Raw genomic sequence first — 19,122 nt, 5'->3', positions numbered from 1 at the left:
TGATATGCTCATTCAGATCATAAAGAAAAAAATAATGAAATACCGTTTCTATCTATTAACTAGCTTTTACCCGCGACTCCGTCCGCGCGGAGTAAAAAAAAAATAGAAAACTGGGTAAAAATTATCCTATGTCCGTTTCCTGGTTCTAAGCTACCTGCCCACCAATTTTCAGTCAAATCGATTCAGCCGTTCTTGAGTTATAAATGGTGTAACTAACACAACTTTCTTTTATATATATAGATATAATCTGTTATCTGCATCTTTACAAAATGACAAAAAACAGACTTTTTAAAATAACGACGTATTATAAAAAAAAACCTATGCATGAAATTGCAAGCGCAATGCTTTTCCGTCATGTTGGAAAATTTTTAGTTCGGTGGTGAGTGGGGATATTGGTGAGGGGAGAGGGGATGCGGAGAGGTGGCGAGGGGCGAGGGATGGATGTAAACACAAAGGTTCCGCCGAGCCGGCAGTCACGTGGCGCGTCCGCCGGGGGCGCATCACTCTTAAGGGCGATTTCCACTCTGCACATAGCAACAAAACAAAAACAAACTTTAAAAAAATATAACACCTATGGACGTGAAATCGTCCTTAATAGTGATGCGCCCCGGAGTTTTTGTTATTCATATCTAGTCATCATATCGTAATGTTTACGAACTTTGGATTTGTATTGTCTTGGAGTTATTATTGTATGTAATACAACAACCACTCTAAAGAATATCGATACAAAACATATCAAAATTAATTTTAACATATCTAATCTAATCAATTTAATAATAATAGTAGTGTTAGTGGTTATCTATGGGAGAAAATACAAGAGGTAAGTTTATACCCCACTTATTATAAACATATATTTGTATTCTATGTCATCACATGTTTAATTTGTAAACTGAAATAAGTATTATATCTTTTATTTATAACCATATATTTAAAACATAAAAGTCATCATCATTGGCATAAAATAAAGCCATTTATTAACGTATTTTACATTTTCAAGAAAATGAGCAATGTATACACGTTAATATTAAAATTTAAGATTATGTAATTACAAATTATTTTCGATCAAATGTTAATGAAAACTTTATTTCACCTGTAATGATACAGAATAAAAATACTGTGTATGCAAAATTCATGTGATAAATTCCCTACCATATTTTAATTGAATATTTATATTAAGTAGATTCTTAAAATATTAGCAGTATATTATTCTATTAAAAATATATTTTTTTAATTTATCTAGCACAGTTTGTACAGATAATACTTAATTTAATGTTATGTTAAGAATTTAGAGTTAGTATGGAGTTTTGTAAACAGATAAAACTCAATCAGTTGCCAGGAGATGACATACAATGTGTCTGTAATTTTTATTTGCACGTTTAAAAATGAAAAGCTATCATCTTATTGATATTACCTATATATATCCGAAAGTTTAGATGCGTAGATGGATGGACGGATGGATGTTGTATTTCCAGAACGGCTATAGGAATCTCACGCAAATTTGGCATAGATGTAAAACATAGTCTGGAAGAACACATAGGCTACTAATTAGGTTTTCTTTAGTTCGTACCGGACGCGGACGACCGCTAGGAAAAAATATACGTAATATTTGATTGAATGATCTTAATTGAACTTTAAATTTCATGATTATTTTTTCAATCAAATCAATACAGGCCGATCTAACTTTTCAACCAAATTTCATTTGAAAATACTGTCAGTAGGAAGCGTGATATCCAAAGCTTGCAGGATTTTCTTAAACATAATATTTATTTCTTGAATATTTTCAGGTTAAAGCAAGTTTTTTTAATACTTTCGAAATCGTTAAAATGACCCTTGTTAGTCATGTAAAGATTTAAATACACACACATTAAAAATCTATTAAGCATTTCTTAGATAGTAACTTTCATTCATTAATTTATCTTAACATAAAGTATGGGTTGTTTGTTATATTTTTTATATTTAACTAGCTTTTACCCGCGACACCGTCCGCGCGAAATAAAAAATAGAAAACAGGGTAAAAATTATCCTATGTCCGTTTCCTGGTTCTAAGCTACCTGCTCACCAATTTTCAGTCAAATCGATTCAGCCGTTCTTGAGTTGTAAATAGTGTAACTAACACGACTTTCTTTTATATGACCAGTAATTTAACAGAAGATGGACATTCATATAAGAATTTTATTGCAATGTTAAAATGGTTGTCGAACGAAGAGTAATTTATAAAAGTGTAATTAAAATTAGGGTTTTGGTATGTGACGAGGATTGCCAACAAATAACATTATATCTGTTGCCAATTTATTATAATAATCCACCTCTGATCGCAGTTTCGAAGATAACGAGGTTCGCCATTGTTGGATTGCGTCACGGAGGATAATATCTTCATAATAATCGTATATTATGAATATTTTTTTAAATATTTTACAAAGTTGCAAGCTGCCACTTGAATTTGCCGAATTAGCGAAACGACCGCTGCCCATAGAATTGCAGATGCTTACTTTGATTCGATGGAGGATGGGAACCAGAAAGATGATATTTCCTCTTTCTATGCGTCCTCCCTCCGCCAATACACTGTTCTAAATGTCTTTCAATGTTTAAATTAGAAGATTTGAAAAGGTTTTGTAACAGGAAAGTATTGAAAATAAATCGGCCTAGAATTAAGAAATAGACACATTAAAGATTTTATTTGATCCAAGTTACAGTGATAATATCAAAGAAGTCTTGTCGCAAAACAGTTAAATGTTTTATGTATGGGTGTCTCAGTAAGAGTGCACTTTTTGAAATTGGAATATTTTTTTTTCGTGCAAGTGGCAAGTCTGAAATTTTACAGTTGTCACCTCTGTTTATTCCGATCATTAAAAAAGGTGCGCTTTTCGAAAGAACAACGCGTTATAATTGTGAAAACTAATAACAAAAATGGGGAAAATTACAGCCGAGAAAGTGCACCTAATGTGTCAACCATTCGAAGAGTGGTCAAAAAATTGATATGATAATAAGAATCCTTTGGGTCAACGTACCGGTCGGTCTCTGAAAACATTGCTGCTGTAAACGAGAGTGTCGCCGAAAATCCGAAAACATCAATACAACATCGTTCTCAACAACTTTAAATAAGTCATTTTCTCCGATGATCCATATGAATCCATGAATGGCTTCGTGAATACACAAAATTGTCGAATTTGGGACTCATAAAATTCTCATGCAATCCATGAGAAACAAATACACCCCACAACGAGTAACTGTCTGGTGCAGATTTTGGTCAGGTGGCGTGATTGGACCTTCCTTTTTTGAAAATGAGGCCGAAATTGCAGTGACTGTGAACGGCATTCGTTACAGGAATATGATAACGGACTCCTTGTGGCCTCAACTGAACGTTATGAATCTGGACAACATGTGGTTTCAGCAGGACGGCGCAACCTGCCACACCGCGAATGAAACAATCGACTTATTGCAGCAACGATTTCCAGAAAACATTATTTCACGAAATTCTGATGTCAACTGGCCACCAAGATCATGCGATTTTTTCCTTCGGGGGTTTGTGAAATCTCGGGTTTATGCAAATAAACCCGAAACAATTCCTGAACTCTGATTGGAAATCCAACGCGTCATCGGTGAGATACAGCCACATATCTGTGCAAAAGTCATGGAAAAATTCATGAAAATAGTAATGGCCTGTCATCGGAGCCGTGGGGGTCATTTGCCAGATTTTTAATTCCATACTTAATCGGAACATGTCTTCTTTACAATACAATAAAAATATCACAACTCTGTCATAAAATACTTGTTTTTATTTTAAAATGAAAAAGTGCACACTTACTGAGACACCCTTTACATAATAATAACTAATGACTTTATTTGCATACATATAGGAGTATGAACGTACAATTTTTCTTTTTAAATTTGAAGCATTGTTAAAATGACATGTTATTAAAATTTTGTCTTATTTTCTGACATATCTAAACTACATCAAATCAATTACGACATAAAAAGCTCTGCGCACCCCTCTAAACATCGCAAGTTAACTCAATAAACGATCGAGCCCCTGAAAATATTTCAACTAGTGCCCGTCGCGAGTTGTTTATATCGTTGAAACGTTAATAGAGTTATTAAATTTACCGTTAATTTATTCAATTTGCGTCGGGACCGAGACAATGGCAGCGAGGGGCGGAGTCGCCGGGGCGCCGCCCGCTCGCACCTGCAATCGATATTCTATGTATACGGTTAATTCATTCCGTACATATAATGCATACATAAAAGGATCCTTTGTTGTAATAGATACGTATTATACATGTCACAAGTCGTATGGTTTCAGTACACATTCGGTTTCATAATAGCCTACGATAATGCTTCCTACATTTGTGTTATTTTTATTTTATTTCACAAGATGGCAAACGACCAAGCGGCCACCTGACTTAACCAAAATTGCGAAGCGACCGCTGCCCATAGATATTCACAATTGAAAATGCGTTTCCTACACTTAATCGACTTTTTGTTATGCATAGTTTAGTAACTGGCATGTTTTTCAGTAAAAAAAAACTCAATTTAATGTTACAATAATGAGAGTGCCGACTAAATTTACTGAAGCTAGTCATTTAAAATTAATTTAATTAAAGTAAAAACAAGGTTTAACTTATTACCAAAAATCTTAAATAACAATTCAGAGTTCAGTGTCACATTTAATGACACATTATTTAAAAAAATCGACACAGTAACTCTGGCATTTAAATCACTTTTCACTTTGCAAGAGCTTCCGACGGCTAAATAACTTAATGTATTTAAAAGCATTCTGATGTGCGTGTTAAATGTAAAATGATAACAACTAAAACTTTTATTTTAACCTTGGTTATTATTTAATTAAATTTTGATTTAACCTTTTTCTTTTAAGGAAATACATTTAAATGTTCTTTTTTTATATAATAAGGTAGCAAACGAGCAAGCGGTCACTTCGAAATCCACTTCCTCTTCTCATCCTTTCCTTATAAGAAAAGGGTGTGAAGGGAACGTGGACTAAAGTTAGTCATCTGGCAAGTACACTCATTGGACGAAACGCGGAATTGCTTTAACTTTACGCCTATCTCCTGTGTGGTCGTGGTATTGCACAGGTCGACCCAGCTTATTCGTGGACCCAATAAAATATTGTTGTTACGGAATCAATCACTGTTAAAATTTAAGTTCCATATAACTTATCTGTAAGCATAATGAATTTAAAACTAATATTGTTTCAATTAAATGTAATATACCAAATGATATTATTAAAAACCCCAAGTTAAATCGTACAACATTTACGAATGATAGAATATTTTCTAGCAAATACAAAGGTATGTGTGTGGTTTGAACTGAATTTTATTGCGTCCCGAGCGAGAACAGGTCTCGTCTCCCCAAGGAGCGATCGGTGGGCAAACATCGCGATCCGACGGAATCGAAGCTTTCGCCTATTTTGTGCCGCATTTATTGCTGTTTATTTTCTTTTAAAATACGAATGCTTTTTTACAATTCAATCGTTTTTATTTTGCAGTTTGAAGACGTTATAAATCATAGTAGATGTACATAATACATTATAAATAAACTAAGATAAGGTTTTACCGACATGAATTTTAAATATTTAATTTTTTTTGTCACTTCACCACACACCATTTTACATCTGATATGACAATACAATTTAAAAAAACGCTAATTTTGCTTTTATTGTACATCATGCATAAAAAAGTTGCGACTTAATACATTTTTAATAACTACAAATTAAATTGTTCTTCTTTGTGTCGTACTAAATGAATTGGACAGCAACAAAGGTGTAGGCGTAACGATGCCGAAAAATTCAATAACTTGCTTCTAAGTTATTTTCGGTTGAGTTCACAATTTTCTATATTAAATCGGCGTAGCGCGGGCGGGTTGCTACGATACCTTAGAGGAGTTAATAAGTCATAAATAGAAAGTTAGAGGGAGACGGGCGAATTCATTAGGCCCTTTGTATAAGTGAGAGGGGAGCACCCCCAGGTAGCGGTGATACGCAATCGTCTGGAAAAAGGTGCTTTGGGAAAAGCTATGAGGTGTCTACACACTCTTTAATGTGATCTCTGACACATGACAGTGATAATGTAACGTCGAGTCAATTTCAATAGTATGGCAGAAATAAATAATTAAAATAAGTATAACTGGTTACTCGCTAATTGGGGCGATTCAGATAAATAAAATAATTTTTGTTGATAAAATGTTTAAACTAAAAATCCTATCGGTTTACTTTATGAACTGATGGTTAGTAAAGGAAGTTAGAACTTAAATAAGTCTAGCTATTTACATAATTTTGGTCTTAATCTTACAAAATAATGACTATATTCAAGTCCTTATTTTTTATTATTTTAAAAACGAGGAGTGACTATTGATAATATCAGCAGAATGTTGTTGCCGAGGGCTTGATCACACGGCCGGTAAAGTGGCGGATTATAATGGCGCATGAGAGCGGCCGCTCAGACTCAATCGCCGTTGAGTGCTCGTTCGATGTCTCTTTGCTACAAGTACAGATGCACTTATCCCTGATATCGGTTAAACGGTACATTGTGTAAGGAAATATATAATGATTAAAGGATAAAATTTATGAAAATTTATTTACTTTTATCTTTTGCTGATATTGGATTATTTCTAACTTTTTAAATTTAGAGAATAAAAACGTACAGTAATGAAGAGCATTTTGTACGAGTAGCAATTTTCCTCAGCTTCTTCTGTTTTGATACACTAAATATTGCTGAAAAAAGAACTACTTTATTGGTAAAAAAAATTGAAATTGATTTATCTCTTTTGTATAAAATTAAAGCATACAAAAAAAGATATAGACAAAATTAAATATATATAAAATTAATTTCACACTAAGATAAAAAAAATCTAGTCTACATTAGAAAATAATAATTATATTCAAACGTTCAATTTTTATAAAGTTGCTCAATCAGCGGTTTTAGAACTATTTAAGCAAATTGCGTTCCGCCCCTGCTGACGCTTCAGATTATGAGGCAAGGCATTAATCATGAGTGGAGGGTGGCTTCGCGTCGGCCCATGTTAGCGCGAATATATTTATGTACGACATGCTCATACAGCTATTGTTTCGCATGCATTTTTGTCTCGTGCCATTTTTGTTACCGAGATATACTGGAACACGAATTTCGTAACTTTTTACGTGTTCAAAAAAGTCGAGTTCTTATTTAATATGTATACCAAACTACACTTTGCGAGATACAGAATTCTGATATCTAAATATATAATATCTGATATGATTTTACAAACATATCATATATTCAAGCTTTTAATTAAGTTACATCAACAACATTTTTAAATTTTGTTAATTATTGATATACTGCGAATGCGTTGCTTGCCTAAAACAATTCGTAAACAATTATTTTAAAGCCTTCTAATGAAAGTATTAGGCATCTAGAATGTTAAAGTTTTACTAAATACTGCATATCTTATTAATATTATAAATGCGAATGTTTGGATGTATGGATTGATTTGATAGATGTTTGTTTGTTAGTAGGTCTCCCCAGAACGGCTCAACGGATCTCGATGAAATTTGGCATCGATGTAGCTCATAACCTGAAAGAACACACACATGCTACTCCTTAAGTTAAAAAAAAATAAAAACATTATTTTCAGTGATATATAAACGAACTTAAAACGGTCTGATAGAAAGGTAACGGTCTTCAAACGAAGTATTCAGTATGCAGGTTTGAATTATATTACTAGGAGCTATAAAATAATATTTAACATATTTTAAGTAAAAAGTAACCACTAAAATAACATAGCAAAAGTCTTAACTAAGTAGTTTAAATTTTTATTTCCATCGTAACTGTCTTAATATAATATACCAATATCGCATTAAAATTCACTGAACTGATTAGATTGGTTGTTGCTGATGTTTTAATATCTTTATTTATTGATTTTGATCATGGCGCAATCCGTGTTTTTTTTCTGTAATCTTTTCAATAGTACGTATAGAATCTATAGGGATTAAACCACATTTATATGAACAACTGGAATAATGCCACATCCATAACAAAAATTCGTATTATAACTCTACGAGGATTCAAAGGTTCGAGCTCATTGGACCGAGGAAACTTCATTTGTGGCTCCTCTGGCCGTGAAATGAAGTCGGCCCGATATTGCGCCGATATCATGTCGCTGAGCTAACGGCCCGGGGTAAATCACAGATTTTATATCGGATGATTTATTATACCTCTTGCCTACAGAAATTTACATTTGGGATTGTCCGACGTAATTTTTTTAGTCTGTTAAGATTTATTTTTTCTGAAAAGTCGATAAAAAAAATATTTAATCAGTATGTAATAAAAATATACATTATATGTTAAGTTATAATTGCGTTATTGTTTTGAAATATTTGAAAATCAGCTAGCATTAAGTTTATTGTGTACAGTTTTCAGTTTAGTATTGTATTAAGAAAATGCTGTTGGCCTAAAGTTTGATTCGGCATCTTTTCAATTTGTATGGGTGACCACCTAATAGACATGAAATGTCAACAGGTTTTAAAATTCAACCTATGCCTTGATATACATAATAATCAATTACATTAGACTGCTTGATGTGTTCTTAGTCATGATTATAAAACTATACCTTCATGTACTTATTTACTAGTACTTAATTTAACATTGTAAAAAAGTTTTAAAGTTATTCTTTGATAAAATAATTGCAATATGGATATTGAGAATTAAGTGTACCTCTCTATCTGCTTATATTGTACCTCTCTTGTGGGGGTCAGCTTTCCTAATTAGTCTTTTCCTCTTAGCTCTGTCCTGTACCTTTTGGTTTGAGACTTGGCAATCACCCAAGTGCTAAAATCATGTATACCATGGAAGTTAATTTGATGAATTTTAGAATATAGATAAATAACTTTCCCTTAAATGAAATTTAAAGTCATCAATGTTTGTGTGTGAGTTTGATTTGGTTGATGTAAACGAATGAGAAAGGATCAGTACAAAAAAGTTACACTGACAGATTCCTACCGTCGGTGAAAAGTAGTAACTTCGTGATATCATTGATTTTTTGATTTATTAAAAAAAATAATGTGCTGTTAAGTTGTGTTTATGATTTAGGATTATTAAAAACAGTTTCAATTTCAATTAATATTTCTGTATTTTTGTTATTTGTTTTTTTTTTATACTTGCAGTTAATTAAAAATAACGAATTTAATAACTCCTCAATGTTGTCACAGAAATATTTATAGTTTTTGAAAGTTAGAGATTGTACATTTTTTAAGATGATCGGTACCTTCGATTTGTACGTGCAATAAAAATTTAATAGAACCTATTTTATTAGGATTCTGTGTTAGATTATGACAAAGATTTAATATAAAGTATTTAAAATTTAGTATGCAGTGCCTTAATGTACTCCATTAACAGAGTTCATACAATGAATATAAATCCTGGGTAAATCCGTGTCGAGGCATTGATGGGGTTGATGCAAGCTCTATGTACTTTTGGAACTCCTGAAAATTTTCAGAAATATTACAAAACTCCGCCCCTTTACAACTCGGTACGCTATTGGTCGCAGGTTTTCTACTTCTGCTGAGTTATCGACCAATGACTGTCGAGGCTACGCGCAGCCGTAGCGCTACGATAGAGAAGCGCGGGGCGCTACACCGTAGACAGAAGCTGCTACGAATCTGCTACGCCAGGCGACTGAAAAAATGTAAGTAGACTTCATTGTGTCATACAAATTATGTAATCAGTGCTATAAGCTTTTATTTTTTCAGATTTAAGCATAATGTTAAGTGTTTCTATACATGTACTCATCTATACTACTGTGTATGTATAGACTTATCTTTATTATCCCTATATAAAGTTATTTATTTTAAATAATTTTTATTATTGATTAAATCAATAAAAGGAGCATTCAAGAAATCTTTTATTATATATAGGATATTCTTTGAATATATAGAAACGTAAATTTTCCAAGATAATTAATAATAATTTTAGTTTTTGTTTAACTTTATAACACTTAAGAAATAAAAAATAAAATCTAATGTAATGTTTCGATTAAGAACTGATTATTTTATTTTCATTTTAGGTGTTAGCACGGTGCGATTAGAAATTGATGTGGGACATCGGTAGCCAGCAATGCAGGGGCTCCAAGCCGCGAAAGAGAAGGCCTCAGGCCTCTTCGCCAACAAACCCCTTCTCTTCAAGTAAGTGAAATTTTTACTCATTAATAACTAAATCTTTTATCTGCTATCGGAAGGAAAATTTCCACCGGCCGTCGGATTTTCAAAATTAATTTATTTTGTTGAATGATCAGTTTCCTTTTTTGGATAGTGATGCGATAATTTTAAAGAGATTAAAAGAATAAGCGCTTTGTTCTTTTAAAGACTGCTTTAAGTGGGAAGCTTGACCTTGGTTTGCCACATTAACCTAAAACTTGAAACTTGCTGGCATTTAATTCATCAATCAAATATACCTTTGTGCTTTTATAATATGTACTTCTCGTTTCACAAGTCCTACATCTACATTTTTAGAATCCCTTACAGCGGGACGTACTCGTACATTTTAGTTAGATAGTTGTGTATTACAGAATGGTTGAATAGGTTTGTTATCAGATGTAGATTTAAGACCAATTTGATAAAACCATCAATCGATAAAAGGTCGTAAAAGGATTTTTCTCAGTCTTTCCCACATCGGAAAAATATTGGTGCTTTATTATAATAGGTGTCATAACTTAAACTGGATGCAAGTCACAGAAGAGGATGTCATACATTCTCCTTCGCTCACATAATTAAAATTTAAGTTTATTTCTACTTGGAACCGCCTCGTAAGCTGTTGGAAAACTTATAATTTTAATGGTGTCATAACGAGATTACAAGTGCCAAATAGGACTGAAAGGTTGCCAAGTCTAAAATGTGCCAACAAAGTTAGGCCTTTTCTATGATATAATAGCATCTGAAATACATAATATCTAGACCAGTAAAAATCTATATATATAAAAGAAAGTCGTGTTAGTTACACCATTTATAACTCAAGAACGGCTGAATCGATTTGACTGAAAATTGGTGGGCAGGTAGCTTAGAACCAGGAAACGGACATAGGATAATTTTTACCCCGTTTTCTATTTATTTATTTTTTTATTCCGCGCGGACGGAGTCGCGGGTAAAAGCTAGTAATTTATAAAAATGAAGATCAATTATGAGAAACTAATAATACCGCTTTATATTATCACTATGTTATCTCGTTACAATAAATGACAAATTGAATAGCAATAACTTTGGCAATAAATGCGAAAGTACGCATTTGAAGAAAAACAATCAGTGGGTCAAGAAAACTTGGGGAGGCGAGGCAATTTAGTTGGAAGCTGGGAGTCGATCGTCGATAATATTGACAGCCGAGTAATACGTGTTGCAATAGAAATAAAATAAGGGTGCACCGCCGCGCCGTCTGACGTCGCTATCGTGAAACAAGTAGGGCCGACACAATTACATGTTCAGTTATTTTTGTGTCTTTATTTGTTTGAATCTTATATCGTAGTCGTTAAAGAAAAAGTTATATTAAAGTAGGTGCGCACCTTTAAATTGATTATAACTCCGAAAACAATATACATGTATATTTTTGTTAAGCTGTTTTTTTGTGGATAAAACACATGCCTTTTCGTACACGAGACAAAGTAAGGTTTCGAAACCTTGTATAAGCTCCGTATACACAATGTCGAATTGTCGACGAGAGTCGTCTATTCGGTGAGTATGGCAATTGTATAGATTTGCTCCTCCATCTTGAAAATTGCAGCCCTAACAAACAGGTTGTGGTTTTGGCGATTAAAGAACAAAATGTCGGAGATTTGTGCCTCTGTACGAATCTCTATGATATTGTATTGCGTAGGTTGCTTCTATAACGTACGTTGCCTTAGCATAAGCCCTAATTCTTTATTTCTAGAGTGCAATAACTTGTAACCAATAGTTTAATCATTAGCGTCATTATTTCGAGTTCCTATTAAGAGTCCATGAAACATAATAATGTACTATCTAAAAGACGTATGTAAAGCGAAAGAAAGACTTATTTAGTGCTAAAATTAAATGGATCCCAAATAAGTAAAACGATCAACTAAATATAACAAAGTTTATCATGTTCATAGAACCATAGCTCTATAAACTGTTCTACGGATTATGGATTATGTCATAAAATATATTAAGATGTACCCGCGGTGGAACAAATTGAGCGAGGAAAGGACGATAAATAATACGATTATTCGTCAGCGGATCGCAGCAGCCCTGGCGGCTACACAGGCGACTGCTCAGCGCTGATAACAAACAGACATCATCCGGATTTGTGTCGTCATGCGAACGCACCATGTTTGTAGCGCTTCGATTCCCCGACGAGACCTCAACTAAGCTCCGGCAAGACTTTCTGTGTATTGTGTTTTATACTTCTATCCTTTTGTATATGCCTTTAATACTTAGTAAGGCTTCACTAGGTTTATTTTTATATTTCTAGTTTTCTATGATATTACTTATTTTTTTAATAAAATATTTAGTTATATCATACTTTCACACATATTACACTTTGATTCAAACATAAATTTAAATCAAAGCGCGTTCTTTGGCTTTTTTGTACTTTTATTCAGTTTTTCACGTGTTCAGGTGTTCACGCCACATTTTTAAAATTTCCACGTTCAGAACATTTAAATAATTAACAATAATATATTATTATAATTATTTAATATTATTAAATATACAAAACTTAATTTAAAACATAACTATTATCTTATACATAAGTTTACTCCAAACATAAAAATAAGAACAATCAAAAAGACAAAAATAATTTCGAAGGGGAAACAATAAACGTATTTATACGTATCTCTAGTCATCTATAGGGCTTAAAGCTCATAAATTGCGTTGCGAGCAGAGAGAAAGGGTAGCCGGTTCATTATTTAGTCCGCTTAAATCACTAAGTCCTTAAAAGACATTAGCAGGCTTTGTAGAGTTATCGCTACACACAAAAGAGATTTGAAACTCAGTGACAGGGGGAGGACACGTCAATTATAGCTCTAAATGTTAACTTACGTTGCATTTGTACTTTATACTTCGTGGATAAAATCACCTTTGTCTAAAGTTATGATTATCAGTATCAACTTTGTACGTCTTAGTATCATTATTTTTTCGATAGACAGAGAAATATATCGAACTATCGCAATTTGTATTGACATCCGGACGTATTAGAAATCGAACGAAACGAACGGAAATGAACTAATATAGTTAAATGAAAAAGATTGTGAAAAATTTAGTCAAGACTGTATTTTAAGTAGTTAGTGACAATGACTGTGTAATCAATTACCACAAGGAATTAATTAGTTTCTACCGGTTAGTAAACAAATTACATAGGATGTATCAGAAGTCAATAAATCATAGGAACATGTCTTATTCAATTCCGTGAGGTGTTAAATATAGTTTTCACATTTGCATCATGTTTTTCTATAGATTGTCATTTGTCTATGCAATCTATAAAGAGGGTAGACAGCTCAATACGTGTACAGCACTCACGCTAATTGTTTCCGCCATTTGAATATTGCCGGCGACAATTACTGGATTGGTCCATCGCTCGGGGCCGCTGCTGCACAGTGGACCCCTGAATTAATTGCTCCCCGACACTTTGTTTTATTTCGTACTTAACAATAACATTCGAAGAATTACTCTCCGTATTAATTTTAATCAAAAATCTCTTTACATCTACATTTAATAATCGACCTCTCTCGAGACTTTAATTTTGTATTTATTCTTATATGAAATGGTGGCAAATGAGCAAATGGTCACCTGAATTTACCAAAATAGCGAGGCGACCGGTGCCCATTTCCGCAATTGCAGATGTGCCTACCTTTAATAAACGGAGGAGAGGAATCAGAGAAAGTGGACATTTTCTCTTCCTATGCATCCCCTCCTAGGACAAATTCGCTTCGCCTCCCCATCATTTTCTTGTAAGAAAAGGGTGGATAGAGAAAGAGGACAACAATTAGGCCTCCGGGAAGCACACTCATCAGACAAAACTCGGAATTGCTTGCAACTCACATCTGTCTTCCGTGTGGTCGTGGTATTGCACCGGGTGAGCCGACCAATTTGTACAACAGATGTGCTGGCGTACGAAACTGAGTGCATTGCATGTGTATGTAATGTCTGTTGCGAAAACGGTAGACACTGTGATTATACGAATTACCTTTACAGTGCCTTAACTTGAAATTGCACTGCCTTAACAAATTTAAAGATAAAAATTATCGGGATGAACTAAGAGTAGTTTGCGTCTAATAATTTTCTCTCTAGAAAAAAGGATTCAACATAATTGCGTTTTGAACACCAACAGGGTCGGCCCATAAGTATTAGATAATTCTTACGATTTGAAAACTTGATCATTTGTACACTTCAAGTTATGTGATCTGTGATCGATAGATGAGAGCGTCAGGATGTCTGGCCGTCTGTCCGTCGGGACGGCGCGGCGCCGCGGCCGGCGCCAGGGGGCCGCGTCTCAGCAATAAATCTCATAAGAAAAACTGTGACTTTCACTAAATTATCTATTTGTATTCCACCGCAGAATATTTCTGTTTTTCACGGGAAAAGCTAACGTAACTTACTTCATTATTAATTTGATTTGGAAATGAAATTGTAGGCTTAATTGTAAAGAAAAGCTTTCAAGTTTTTGTACAAAGTTTTTAATTTTAATCTATGAGATGACAAATGTATCAGACAAATAATTGATAGAATTAAACTACAGCAGTTAATTATTTTGTTAAACGAGTGGTTTGGTTAAACTGGTTAATTAAAGCTCATAGATAAAATGCAATTATTTTGCCATAAAATTCGTGGATTTGTTTTCTTTTAATGAGTATTACGGATCTCTTTGTCGTGGTCTTATTTAAAATATTAAAACTCAATTTATTTTACTGGTATTAACAACAAAGGATCTTTAATTTTTTTGCCATATACTTTAATTTATATTAAATAAAAGTTATAATTAATCCGCATCAGTAGTATATGATTTCAATATGGCAACACAAATTGTCAGTTATAATGAGGTTGGTGAAAGGACACGGTTTTAATTTGCGGCGTGGACGCGGGGGCGGGGTAAGCGAGGGGGGGACTGCCGGGATTAATCCAACTTCAAAGGCCTTGGTTAAATTACAAAAGTCTAATGAATGCGACTTCCAATATGCACTAAATGAACACGGGTTTTACTTTTAATATTTAATTAGTGGCTTGATTAAATATCGAATCAGTTTGAATTAAAAAGAAATATTGTTAATTAAAATACTTAGAGTAAATCTAAACAGTGTTATGATAGATTTTCTTCCGGCAGAATGTTATTATGCATAATAAATACTATGGCCTAGAGTAAAATTTGACTCTCATTTGAAGGTGACTGGAATTTTATGTTTTCAACAAGAGAAAAGGACTTACTTAGTACATATACACACCAGTTTGCAAAATAGTCATTTTAAGTTATTCGACTTATGATTAAAAAAAGAATTGTATTATTCTTCCGCGTGGAGCTAGATTTCTTTTTAGGATTTAGGTTACTGTTTCTTACACACTGTCATTAAATGGATTGAAACTCAACTTGCTGTAGCTCGTAGCTACGTCGTAGACGCCATCATTGTAAACACGTAGAGACATCTCGACGTGTTTACAATGATGGAATGATGTTTAATTCACAAATTAATAACTACACATTTCTAAATATTAATACATAACAATTTTGACGTACCTAAAAAGGAGAAAATTGAACTCTTATAGACACTTTGTTGTCCATCCATTTGTCTGTCAAGACTATTTTTTTAGTACTAGTCCATTACTAACAAATAAGTTACGCTATTTGTGCAAAATTATTTTGAGAATCACACAACCTTTACCTTATTTTGGTAAAGCTCCCTTTATAATTCTCTGTCAAAACGTAGTAATATTTTATTCGTAACATTGCCAACAGTTTCTGAATTAGCTATTGGGAGACGAAAGTCTGGCGCCTTGCTGCCACCAGACGCGGCGGCGCCTGTTCATTTATTTGTTTGTGATTTCAAAACAGCGCACGTTTCGTCGTTACAGCTATTTATTACTATCGTGTAGCTAGTTATCGTATAGAAAATTAACGATTTTTGACGAACTCTGACGTAATACGTTATATAAATGTGACTGATTATACTTTGGTCCTGATTTTGTAACACAACCTTGGTCCTTTATTGTACTACATGCAATATTTTGTTACAACAGATTTTATCATTATCGATCAGGAAGTAAACCTGTAAACTCACTCTAAAGTCACACTGTTGTGACTTCAGAGTGAGTTTGCAGATTTATAGGACAGAGTGCAGCGTATTGTGAGACAATCGTGCTATCGGCATCTCGCTAATGTTCCCCGTGTGCAAATATTTGCTCGGCAGCCCTATCGATCAGGCGCGATCACGCCGTACTTCACGCCGCTTCTGTCACGTCTCGAGAGCTTGTAAGCCCGTGTGCGTGCGACTCTGTTGTCTCACTTCTTACGCTTACCAAGTATTTTTATACTTAGTATTGACGCTCTTTTTGTGAGTGGGTGTTATGAAATGTAGAACAATTCTTTATGCATTTTTTATTTTTAAAAGACCTATTATAATATAGAGGTGGTAAAGTATGACAGTACCGCTGAAGTATATGATGATCACTACCTACCGAGCAACAGCTACACAGCTAAAAGTTTTGTTCTAACTATAATGATTATTACTCATTTTTATTGTTGGTGTAGTCATTTTGAATTATTTAGTTTATATTCTATTTAATTTTAAGAGATTTCTAAGCAGCCGGCCGTAAAAAAATGTAGCCAAATCTTTAAGGTTTATAAAACCTTGCGAGCTGACCCCATCTGAGTGGGACTTTTTTGGCAACAATGATAAAAGATAGATATGTGTATATTAGAAGCAGTGTATAAAATTCATAATTGTTAGGTTAGGTTACATTGTAAAATTAACTATATTTTACTCGTAATAAATTATTGAACTAAAATTATGCATATGAATGTAAACTTAAATAGTTATTCATTTATGAGTAATAAATAACATATTTACATCAATAATGAGGTCAATTACTATAAAATAGCTTATTGTTGTTGCTAAATTAATTGTGCTTTTTACAAAATTTAGTAAAATTAAATTCCGGTCAAATGTCACAGTTATTACGGCAGGCGTTGGGAGGCTCGATTGAATTTCCGGTCGGTAACGACGTTGGAGCGAACGCCACCGGAAATACCGCTAATGCATGTCAATTGTTGTGCCCTTAACTTTGTTACCGGGATATTTTCGACGTTAAATGTTTAAACTTATACCTATAAATAATAAACATTTTATATTAAAACACAGTCTTAACAATTACCTGTATTATTACAAATAAAGTTGCTTTTAAGAAATCATTGTATAGTGATAATTTAACATTTTTTAGTGTAGAAGATTTTTTAGATTTCTCTTTTTTAACCATGATTGGTTTAACACGTACAAGTTTCAATGGCAGAAAATAAAAGGTTCATGTTACCCTAAACACTGCCTGATATAAAAAACTTTGCTCCTCCCCACAAGTAACATGTCCCAAGAAATGAACAAAGGGTTAGAGTAGCGTATTGCTTAATGGACAGTGAAGGCTGTGATAGCGGCGTGATAAATCACCAGCGTGATTACTGAGCCATTATCTAAAATCCAATCTCGGCGACAACTCGCAGCGCCGTAGTAAAGTTGTTGACGACGTAATTGACACGGACGTGGGGGAAGCATTCCAGTAATGGGATGGGTGTTGAGGAATCTTCAAAATTACACCATTCATAAGACGAAATTCTCTTAAGATGTAGTATGTCTACGTAGATAGAATTAATATAATTTATTAGCATTTTTAACTTGAGAAAACTAAGAACTTCGCTAAATCATATCGTATCGTTGCTATGTTCTTTGAATCGAAATTGCGAAGCCAAATCGGAATACATCAATGAAGTATGCTTAAAGGAAATATACCGTCTTATTACTGGCGCAGTTGCAAAGGAACGCCTTTGCAGGCTTCTCTTTGAGGAGATATTTGAAGGGCTTACACGGAATGGATTCGATTGTGCCGATACACTTATTTGTTTGTCGTCGATCGACTCCATCTGGGGACAATGTTCTCATGTTAAAACTTAATTTAGGGGAACGCTGACAAACCGATATAGCTTTTTTAATACCAACGCACATGTATACTGTGTAGGACTATGTTTATTGTTGAAATTTGTAAATACGGCTAAGGAGTGGTTCGTTGTATTATCAACTAATAAATAACTTCAACATATTTAAGCAACAATTACTAGAAATGAACGCAAGCTACAGTCATTTTCATAAGTTACGGGGAAGCAATGATAGTTCATTAGATAAGCTATATAATTTTATTTCTCAGCAATTTGACGATTAGAATTACGATAATGTTCATAATACCCTTTGTATTTATAAAATAAACTTGTTAGGAAATGGACACAGTTCCAAAATAAATAATATATATATATATTAACTATATTTCATACTTGCTTTTATTTCTTTTTAACGCCCTTGAAAAAATTAAGTTTTTAATTATAATTTGTGGCGTACTCTAATATAAATTTAGTTATTCTAAATGCTGTATATTTCAATCAGCGAACACATGGAAAGGGCTCTCATACGAAAACCTTATATGGTTTTTTTGTCATACATCTCAACGTATTGAAACGTTGGCTTAGTATTTAAATGGATTCCCATTTGTAGTCTCGAAACATGAAAATAGCGTGGCTCTTAAACAGAGAGGGGTGCAATATAGAGCTATGAAAATAATATACAGTACAGTTTGGATGAAATATTCAATTTATTTAATTCATGTGGCAAATAGAATCATCAATAGAATGAAAAAACCGAAATGTTACTAAAGTAAAACTATGTTTATTCTAATTTTAATGCAGATATTTGGAAGAATTTAAGCCAAAATTAAGGTAATTAATACAATATATACTGTTGATTACACTTGGGCTTGGCGTGTTAGTGATGGACAAATTATCAAAATAAACTGGAAAAGAATTGTTTTTACATCGTTAGATTTAAATAAATTTTACACTTAATGTACAATTATAAATATTAGAAATCATTATTCCTTTACTTTTTCCC

General features: G+C 33.3%; 1 protein-coding gene across 1 annotated transcript in view; it reads left to right on the top strand.

Moving 5' to 3' along the window:
- The first annotated feature begins 787 nt into the window (after nt 1–787).
- LOC106714885 (vesicular glutamate transporter 1) overlaps nt 788–19,122 on the top strand; it is a 38,683-nt gene continuing 20,348 nt past the window's right edge. The window contains exons 1-3 of the mRNA XM_014508004.2: nt 788–820; nt 9,538–9,675; nt 10,054–10,171. Coding sequence (XP_014363490.1) covers nt 10,104–10,171 — 68 coding nt within the window. The 5' untranslated portion in view covers nt 788–820; nt 9,538–9,675; nt 10,054–10,103. The remainder of the gene's footprint in view (nt 821–9,537; nt 9,676–10,053; nt 10,172–19,122) is intronic.

This window comes from Papilio machaon, chromosome 7, assembly GCF_912999745.1.
Source record: "Papilio machaon chromosome 7, ilPapMach1.1, whole genome shotgun sequence".
In the NCBI taxonomy this organism is placed as follows: domain Eukaryota; kingdom Metazoa; phylum Arthropoda; class Insecta; order Lepidoptera; family Papilionidae; genus Papilio; species Papilio machaon.
This window is presented reverse-complemented; position numbering and strand designations above follow the sequence as displayed.